Below are 10556 nucleotides of genomic sequence, written 5' to 3'. Positions count from 1 at the left end.
GACATCCAGTCAACTTGACACAACTGTGGGAAGCATTGGAGTCAACATGGGCCAGCATCCCTGTGGAACGCTTGACACCTTGTAGAGTCCATGACCCGACGAATTACCCCTGACACCCAGCCCTAACACCTAGCCCTAACACCCAGCCCTAACACCTAGCCCTAACACCCAGCCCTGACACCCAGCCCTAACACCCAGCCCTAACACCTAGCCCTAACACCCAGCCCTAACACCTAGCCCTAACACCCAGCCCTAACACCTAGCCCTAACACCCAGCCCTAACACCTAGCCCTAACACCCAGCCCTGACACCCAGCCCTGACACCCAGCCCTAACACCTAGCCCTAACACCCAGCCCTAACACCCAGCCCTAACACCCAGCCCTAACACCCAGCCCTGACACCACCCAGCCCCAACACCCAGCCCTAACACCCAGCCCTAACACCCAGCCCTAACACCCAGCCCTGACACCCAGCCCTAACACCTAGCCCTAACACCCAGCCCTAACACCCAGCCCTGACACCCAGCCCTAACACCTAGCCCTAACACCCAGCCCTAACACCTAGCCCTAACACCCAGCCCTGACACCCAGCCCTAACACCCAGCCCTAACACCCAGCCCTGACACCCAGCCCTGACACCCAGCCCTGACACCCAGCCCTGACACCCAGCCCTGACACCCAGCCCTAACACCCAGCCCTGACACCCAGCCCTGACACCCAGCCCTAACACCCAGCCCTAACACCCAGCCCTAACACCCAGCCCTAACACCCAGCCCTAACACCTAGCCCTGACACCCAGCCCTGACACCCAGCCCTAACACCCAGCCCTGACACCCAGCCCCAACACCCAGCCCTAACACCCAGCCCTAACACCCAGCCCTAACACCCAGCCCTAACACCCAGCCCTAACACCCAGCCCTGACACCCAGCCCTGACACCCAGCCCCAACACCCAGCCCTAACACCCAGCCCTAACACCCAGCCCTAACACCCAGCCCTAACACCCAGCCCTAACACCTAGCCCTGACACCCAGCCCTGACACCCAGCCCTGACACCCAGCCCTAACACCCAGCCCTAACACCAGCCCTAACACCCAGCCCTAACACCCAGCCCTAACACCCAGCCCTAACACCCAGCCCTGACACCACCCAGCCCTAACACCCAGCCCTAACACCCAGCCCTAACACCCAGCCCTAACACCCAGCCCTAACACCCAGCCCTAACACCCAGCCCTAACACCCAGCCCTAACACCTAGCCCTAACACCCAGCCCTAACTCCTAACACCCAGCCCTAACACCCAGCCCTAACACCCAGCCCTAACACCCAGCCCTAACACCCAGCCCTAACACCCAGCCCTAACACCCAGCCCTGACACCCAGCCCTAACACCCAGCCCTAACACCCAGCCCTGACACCCAGCCCTGACACCACCCAGCCCTAACACCCAGCCCTAACACCTAACACCTAACACCCAGCCCTAACACCCAGCCCTAACACCCAGCCCTAACACCTAACACCTAACACCTAACACCCAGCCCTAACACCCAGCCCTAACACCCAGCCCTAACACCTAGCCCTAACTCCTAACACCCAGCCCTAACACCCAGCCCTAACACCCAGACCCTAACACCCAGCCCTAACACCCAGCCCTAACACCCAGCCCTAACACCCAGCCCTGACACCCAGCCCTAACACCCAGCCCTAACACCCAGCCCTAACACCCAGCCCTAACACCCAGCCCTAACACCCAGCCCTAACACCCAGCCCTAACACCCATCCCTGACACCCAGCCCTAACACCCAGCCCTAACACCCAGCCCTAACACCTAGCCCTAACACCCAGCCCTAACACCTAGCCCTAACACCCAGCCCTAACACCCAGCCCTAACACCCAGCCCTAACACCCAGCCCTAACACCCAGCCCTAACACCCAGCCCTAACACCCAGCCCTAACACCCAGCCCTAACACCCAGCCCTAACACCCAGCCCTAACACCTAGCCCTGACACCCAGCCCTGACACCCAGCCCTAACACCCAGCCCTGACACCCAGCCCTAACACCCATCCCTGACACCCAGCCCTAACACCCAGCCCTAACACCCAGCCCTAACACCCAGCCCTAACACCCAGCCCTAACACCCAGCCCTAACACCCAGCCCTAACACCCAGCCCTAACACCTAGCCCTAACACCCAACCCTGACACCCAGCCCTAACACCCAGCCCCTAACACCCAGCCCTGACACCTAGCCCTGACACCCAGCCCTGACACCTAGCCCTGACACCCAGCCCTGACACCTAGCCCTGACACCCAGCCCTAACACCCAGCCCTGACACCACCCAGCCCTAACACCCAGCCCTGACACCCAGCCCTGACACCCAGCCCTGACACCTAGCCCTGACACCCAGCCCTAACACCCAGCCCCTGACACCCAGCCCTGACACCTAGCCCTGACACCCAGCCCTAACACCCAGCCCTAACACCCAGCCCTGACACCTAGCCCTGACACCCAGCCCTAACACCCAGCCCTGACACCCAGCCCTGACACCCAGCCCTAACACCCAGCCCTGACACCCAGCCCTAACACCCAGCCCTAACACCACCCAGCCCTGACACCCAGCCCTAACACCCAGCCCTAACACCCATCCCTGACACCCAGCCCTGACACCCAGCCCCAACACCCAGCCCTAACACCCAGCCCTAACACCCAGCCCTGACACCCAGCCCTAACACCCAGCCCTAACACCCAGCCCTGACACCCAGCCCTAACACCCAGCCCTGACACCCAGCCCTAACACCCAGCCCTAACACCCAACCCTGACACCCAACCCTGACATGACAATGTTAACACAGATACGCAGCACAATAACAGGTCCACAGTGCAACCCTAAACCCAGTAGACTAATGATTTACATGGATACCTCCTCAATGAATATCTGAGAACAGACAGACACACAGTCAGACCACAGAGTTATCCAACTTAACCTTAACCCCTAGCCGTAACACCTAAGCCTAACAAATCAAATCACATTGTATTGGTCACATGCACGTGTTTAGCAGATGTTATTGCGGGTGTAGCGAAATGCTTGTGCTTCTAGCTCCGACAGTGCAGTAATATCTAACAAGTAATATCTAACAATTTCACAACATAAACCCAATAAACACAAATCTAGTAAGGAATGGAATTAAGAATATATAAATAAATATATGGAGGAGCAATATAAGAGCGGCATGGACTAAGATACAGTAGAATATTATAGAATAGAATACATATGAGATGAGTAATGCAAGATATGGAAACATTATTAAAGTGACCATTTATAGATTTAACCCCTAGCCTCAACCCCTAGCCTCAACACTATAACCCCTAGCCTCAACACTATAACCCCTAGCCTCAACCCCTAGCCTCAACACTATAACCACTAGCCTCAACCCCTAGCCTTAACACTATAACCCCTAGCCTCAACCCCTAGCCTCAACACTATAACCCCTAGCCTCAACCCTAGCCTTAACACTATAACCCCTAGCCTCAACCCCTAGCCTCAACCTAGCCTCAACACTATAACCCCAGCCTCAACACTACCCCTAGCCTCAACACTATAACCCCTAGCCTCAACACTATAACCCCTAGCCTCAACACTATAACCCCTAGCCTCAACACTATAACCCTAGCCTCAACCCCTAGCCTACACTATAACCTCTAGCCTCAACACTACCTAGCCTCAACACTATAACCCCTAGCCTCAACACTATAACCCCTAGCCTCAACACTATAACCCCTAGCCTCAACCCCTAGCCTCAACCCCTAGCCTCAACACTATAACCCCTAGCCTCAACACTATAACCCCTAGCCTCAACACTATAACCCCTAGCCTCAACCCCTAGCCTCAACCCCTAGCCTCAACACTATAACCCCTAGCCTCAACACTATAACCCCTAGCCTAGCTAACCCCTAGCCTCAACACTATAACCCCTAGCCTCAACACTATAACCCCTAGCCTCAACACTATAACCCCTAGCCTCAACCCCTAGCCTCAACCCCTAGCCTCAACACTATAACCCCTAGCCTCAACACTAGCCTCAACACTATAACCCCTAGCCTCAACACTATAACCCCTAGCCTCAACACTATAACCCCTAGCCTCAACACTAGCCTCAACACTATAACCCCTAGCCTCAACACTAGCCTCAACCCCTAGCCTTAACCCCTAGCCTTAACCTCTAGCATTAACCCCTAGCCTCAACACTATAACCTCTAGCCTCAACCCCTAGCCTTAACACTATAACCCCTAGCCTCAACACTATAACCCCTAGCCTCAACCCCTAGCCTCAACACTATAACCCCTAGCCTCAACCCCTAGCCTCAACACTATAACCCCTAGCCTCAACACTATAACCCCTAGCCTCAACCCCTAGCCTCAACACTATAACCCCTAGCCTCAACACTATAACCCCTAGCCTCAACACTATAACCCCTAGCCTCAACCCCTAGCCTCAACACTATAACCCCTAGCCTCAACCCCTAGCCTCAACACTATAACCCCTAGCCTCAACACTATAACCCCTAGCCTCAACACTATAACCCCTAGCCTCAACACTATAACCCCTAGCCTCAACACTATAACCCCTAGCCTCAACACTATAACCCCTAGCCTCAACACTATAACCCCTAGCCTCAACACTATAACCCCTAGCCTCAACACTATAACCCCTAGCCTCAACACTATAACCCCTAGCCTCAACACTATAACCCCTAGCCTCAACCTAGCCTCAACACTATAACCCCTAGCCTCAACACTATAACCCCTAGCCTCAACACTATAACCCTAGCCTCAACCCCTAGCCTCAACACTATAACCCCTAGCCTCAACACTATAACCCCTAGCCTCAACACTATAACCCCTAGCCTCAACACTATAACCCCTAGCCTCAACACTATAACCCCTAGCCTCAACACTAGCCTCAACCCCTAGCCTCAACACTATAACCCCTAGCCTCAACACTATAACCCCTAGCCTCAACACTATAACCCCTAGCCTCAACACTAACCCCTAGCCTCAACACTATAACCCCTAGCCTCAACACTATAACCCCTAGCCTCAACACTATAACCCCTAGCCTCAACCCCTAGCCTCAACCCCTAGCCTCAACACTATAACCCCTAGCCTCAACACTATAACCCCTAGCCTCAACCCCTAGCCTCAACCCCTAGCCTCAACACTACGCCTCAACCACCCTAGCCTCAACACTATAACCCCTAGCCTCAACACTATAACCCCTAGCCTCAACACTAGCCTCAACCCCTAGCCTCAACCCCTAGCCTCAACACTATAACCCCTAGCCTCAACACTATAACCCCTAGCCTCAACCCCTAGCCTCAACCCCTAGCCTCAACACTATAACCCCTAGCCTCAACACTATAACCCCTAGCCTCAACACTATAACCCCTAGCCTCAACCCCCTAGCCTCAACACTATAACCCCTAGCCTCAACTCCCTAGCCTCAACACTACCGCCTCAACCCCTAGCCTCAACCCCTAGCCTCAACACTATAACCCCCTAGCCTCAACCTACAACCCCTAGCCTCAACACTATAACCCCTAGCCTCAACACTATAACCCCTAGCCTCAACACTAGCCTCAACCCCTAGCCTTAACCCCTAGCCTCAACACTATAACCCCTAGCCTCAACCCCTAGCCTCAACACTATAACCCCTAGCCTCAACACTATAACCCCTAGCCTTAACCCCTAGCCTCAACCCCTAGCCTCAACCCCTAGCCTTAACCCCTAGCCTCAACCCCTAGCCTCAACACTATAACCCCTAGCCTCAACACTATAACCCCTAGCCTCAACACTATAACCCCTAGCCTCAACACTATAACCCCTAGCCTCAACCCCTAGCCTCAACACTATAACCCCTAGCCTCAACACTATAACCCCTAGCCTCAACCCCTAGCCTCAACACTATAACCCCTAGCCTCAACACTATAACCCCTAGCCTTAACCCCTAGCCTTAACCCCTAGCATTAACACTATAACCCCATGCCTCAACACTATAACCCCTAGCCTCAACCCCTAGCCTCAACCCCTAGCCTTAACCTCTAGCCTCAACACTATAACCCCTAGCCTCAACCCCTAGCCTCAACACTATAACCCCTAGCCTCAACACTATAACCCCTAGCCTCAACCCCTAGCCTCAACCCCTAGCCTCAACCCCTAGCCTCAACCCCTAGCCTCAACCCCTAGCCTCAACACTATAACCCCTAGCCTCAACCCCTAGCCTCAACCCCTAGCCTCAACACTATAACCCCTAGCCTCAACCCCTAGCCTTACCCCTAGCCTCAACACTATAACCCCTAGCCTCAACCCCTAGCCTCAACACTATAACCCCTAGCCTCAACCCCTAGCCTTACCCCTAGCCTCAACACTATAACCCCTAGCCTCAACACTATAACCCCTAGCCTCAACCCCTAGCCTCAACCCCTAGCCTCAACACTATAACCCCTAGCCTCAACACTATAACCCCTAGCCTTAACCCCTAGCCTTACCCCTAGCCTCAACACTATAACCCCTAGCCTCAACCCCTAGCCTCAACCCCTAGCCTCAACACTATAACCCCTAGCCTCAACACTATAACCCCTAGCCTCAACCCCTAGCCTCAACCCCTAGCCTCAACACTATAACCCCTAGCCTCAACACTATAACCCCTAGCCTCAACACCTAGCCTCAACCCCTAGCCTCAACACTATAACCCCTAGCCTCAACACTATAACCCCTAGCCTCAACACTAGCCTCAACCCCTAGCCTCAACCCCTAGCCTCAACACTATAACCCCTAGCCTCAACCCCTAGCCTCAACCCCTAGCCTCAACACTATAACCCCTAGCCTCAACACTATAACCCCTAGCCTCAACCCCTAGCCTCAACACTATAACCCCTAGCCTCAACACTATAACCCCTAGCCTCAACACTATAACCCCTAGCCTCAACACTATAACCCCTAGCCTCAACACTATAACCCCTAGCCTCAACAACCCCTAGCCTCAACAATATAACCCCTAGCTCTAGCACACACAGACACAACACATTCATAAACACAGATACACATTTTATTTGTTCATACGGTGTATCTGAGTAGTTTTCCATCCATGACAAACCAACAGTCTATATACATTCTAAATCAATTTTCAAGAAGTACATTTTTCGGTATTTGAATGTTGTGGAAAGTGCTTTTTCTGTCCAAGGACAGTGTTAGGAGCTTCGTGTCCTGAGGTAATGTGGTAGCTTCTATAAAGAGGACAGTGTTAGGAGCTTCGTGTCCTGAGGCAATGTGGTAGCTTCTATAAAGAGGACAGTGTTAGGAGCTTCGTGTCCTGAGGTAATGTGGTAGCTTCTATAAAGAGGACAGTGTTAGGAGCTTCGTGTCCTGAGGCAATGTGGTAGCTTCTATAAAGAGGACAGTGTTAGGAGCTTCGTGTCCTGAGGCAATGTGGTAGCTTCTATAAAGAGGACAGTGTTAGGAGCTTCGTGTCCTGAGGCAATGTGGTAGCTTCTATAAAGAGGACAGTGTTAGGAGCTTCGTGTCCTGAGGTAATGTGGTAGCTTCTATAAAGAGGACAGTGTTAGGAGCTTCGTGTCCTGAGGTAATGTGGTAGCTTCTATAAAGAGGACAGTGTTAGGAGCTTCGTGTCCTGAGGTAATGTGGTAGCTTCTATAAAGAGGACAGTGTTAGGAGCTTCGTGTCCTGAGGTAATGTGGTAGCTTCTATAAAGAGGACAGTGTTAGGAGCTTCGTGTCCTGAGGTAATGTGGTAGCTTCTATAAAGAGGACAGTGTTGGAAAAGAGCTTTATGTCCCCCCCCTCCCCCTACTTTCCCTGACAGCTACTTTATTGAGGGAAAGTCAACTTTCTATGCCTGTGATATGTGGATGTTCCACCTAGCTATCTTAAGATGTATGCACTCACTGTAAGTCACTCTGGATAAGAGCGTCTGCTAAATGACTAAAATGTAAATGTAAATGTAACAACTCCAGAAATGGAGGCAGTAGATCTACGGTGTAGCAACAGTGCCATCTAGTGTTTGTTCTCTGAACTAATGAAACACACATCACACTGGTCAGTGCTTCAGTGTCTCAGTGACTTCAAAACTATCTGTTTTGCCCAGTGAATCTAGCAGTCACAATTAAACCTAGAAACTAATATTTCAATAGAAATTAGGCTACTTATTGATTGGATTATAATTCATTGAAATGTTTGTAGGGGTTAATACATTTTTCGATAGGGTTAATAAAGTCTGACATTTTAAAAGTGGCAATTACGAACTTTAGAAGCCTTTTAAAATTTCAAATACAGGAAGATTCTCAGCAACAAAAGAGTGATCAAATTAAGATCCTACATCAGTAGGCTCTATCTCTTCATTAAATACATAATACAACAAAGATAATGGAGGACAATGTGAGATGATGTACTGAGAGAGAGATGATGTACTGAGAGAGAGATGATGTACTGAGAGAGAGATGATGTACTGAGAGAGAGATGATGTACTGAGAGAGTGAAATGATGTACTGAGAGAGAGAGAGAAAAAGAGAGAGATTATGTACTGAGAGAGCGAGAGAGAGAAAGAGAGAGAGATGTACTGAGAGAGCGAGAGAGAGATGTACTGAGAGAGAGAGAGAGAGAGAGAGAGAGAGAGATGTACTGAGAGAGCGAGAGAGAGAGATGTGACGAGAGAGAGAGAGAGAGATTAGTACAGAGAGAGAGAGAGAGAGAGAGAGAGAGAGAGAGAGAGAGAGAGAGAGAGAGAGAGAGAGAGAGAGAGAGAGAGAGAGAGAGAGAGAGAGAGAGAGAGAGAGAGAGAGAGAGAGAGAGAGAGAGAGAGAGAGATGATGTACAGAGAGAGAGAGAGGGGGGACAGACAGAAAGAGAGACAGACAGAGAGACAGAGAGTCAGTCAGTAACCTCGTACTCACGATGGTGGTGGGAGCAGCGGCGACCACACAGTAGAGGATGAGGGGAGGGATGAAGCTGCTCTCGTCCACCCCGGGGTATGGCTTCATCAGGTCAGCATCGTTGCAGAAGAACCCCTGGACGTGGATGCCGAACGTGTCGGTCAGCTCAAAGTAGTAGGCCAGCAGGACGGTCCCTGCCATTATCACCAGCTGGAGAGAGAACATCAGGTAGTAGTCAGTGTGTCTAACCTAACCAAACCAAACCTATCCACGCCTGCTGGGGCGGCAGCTAGTCTAGCGGTTAAGAGCGTTGGGCCAGTAAGCCAAAGGTCTCTAGTTCCAATCCCGGAGCCGACTAAGTAAAGATTTGTCAATGTGCCCTTGAGCAAGGCACTTAACCCTAATTGTTCCCGTAAGTCGTTCTGGATAAGAGCGTCTGCTAAATGACTAAAATGTCAAATGTACCTTAACACTTCTGACTGAAAATGCCTCAACACCACCAGTGAGGTCCCACCTCTAGCAGGCATCCCCTCTCTACAGTTTACCTCAATATTTTTTTTTATTTCACCTTTATTTAACCAGGTAAGCCAGTTGAGAACAAGTTCTCATTTACAACTGCGACCTGGCCAAGATAAAGCAAAGCAGTGCGATAAAAACAACAACACAGAGTTACATATGGGGTAAAACAAAACATAAAGTTAAAAATACAGCAGAAAATCTATATACAGTGTGTGCAAATGTAGCAAGTTATGGAGGTAAGGCAATAAATAGGCCATAGTGCAAAATAGTTACAATTTCGTATTAACACTGGAATGCTAGATGTGCAAAAGATGATGTGCAAATAGAGATACTGGGGTGCAAATTAGCAAAATAAATAACAATATAGGGATGAGGTAGTTGGGTGGGCTAATTTCAGATGGGCTGTGTACAGGTGCAGTGATCGGTAAGGTGCTCTGACAACTGATGCTTAAAGTTAGTGAGGGAGATAAGAGTCTCCAGCTTCAGAGATTTTTGCAGTTCGTTCCAGTCATTGGCAGCAGAGAACTGGAAGGAATGGCAGCCAAAGGAGGTGTTGGCTTTGGGGATGACCAGTGAGATATACCTGCTGGAACGCAGACTACAGGTGGGTGTTGCTATGGTGACCAGTGAGCTAAGATAAGGCGGCAGAGATTTGTAGATGACCTGGAGCCAGTGGGTTTGGCGACGAATATGTTCTCTATCTAATAATACTCACAATGGTGGGTAGTAAATGGGGCTTTGGTGACAAAACGGATGGCACTGTGATAGACTACATCCAATTTGCTGAGTAGAGTGTTGGAGGCTATTTTGTAAATGACATCGCCGAAGTCAAGGATCGGTAGGATAGTCAGTTTTACGAGGGCATGTTTAGCAGCATGAGTGAAGGAGGCTTTGTTGCGAAATAGGAAGCCGATTCTAGATCTAACTTTTGATTGGAGATGCTTAATGTGAGTCTGGAAGGAGAGTTTACAGTCTAACCAGACACCTAGGTATTTGTAGTTGTCCACATACTCTAGGTCAGACCTGTCGAGAGTAGTGATTCTAGTCGGGTGGGCGGGTGCAAGCAGCGTTCGGTTGAAGCAGGCAGCCTCTCT

At 51.0% G+C, this 10556-nt stretch overlaps 1 protein-coding gene across 1 annotated transcript in view; it reads right to left on the bottom strand.

The window, feature by feature from the left end:
• Window positions 1-10556, bottom strand: part of LOC121583069 (phospholipid phosphatase-related protein type 1) — a 53301-nt gene that overhangs the window by 5232 nt on the left and 37513 nt on the right. Inside the window, exon 3 of the mRNA XM_041899289.2 lies at window positions 8965-9153. Within this exon, the coding sequence (XP_041755223.2) occupies window positions 8965-9153 (189 nt within the window). The remainder of the gene's footprint in view (window positions 1-8964; window positions 9154-10556) is intronic.

The sequence above is a fragment of the Coregonus clupeaformis genome, unplaced genomic scaffold (genome assembly GCF_020615455.1).
Source record: "Coregonus clupeaformis isolate EN_2021a unplaced genomic scaffold, ASM2061545v1 scaf0517, whole genome shotgun sequence".
Taxonomy (NCBI): Eukaryota; Metazoa; Chordata; class Actinopteri; order Salmoniformes; family Salmonidae; genus Coregonus; species Coregonus clupeaformis.
This window is presented reverse-complemented; position numbering and strand designations above follow the sequence as displayed.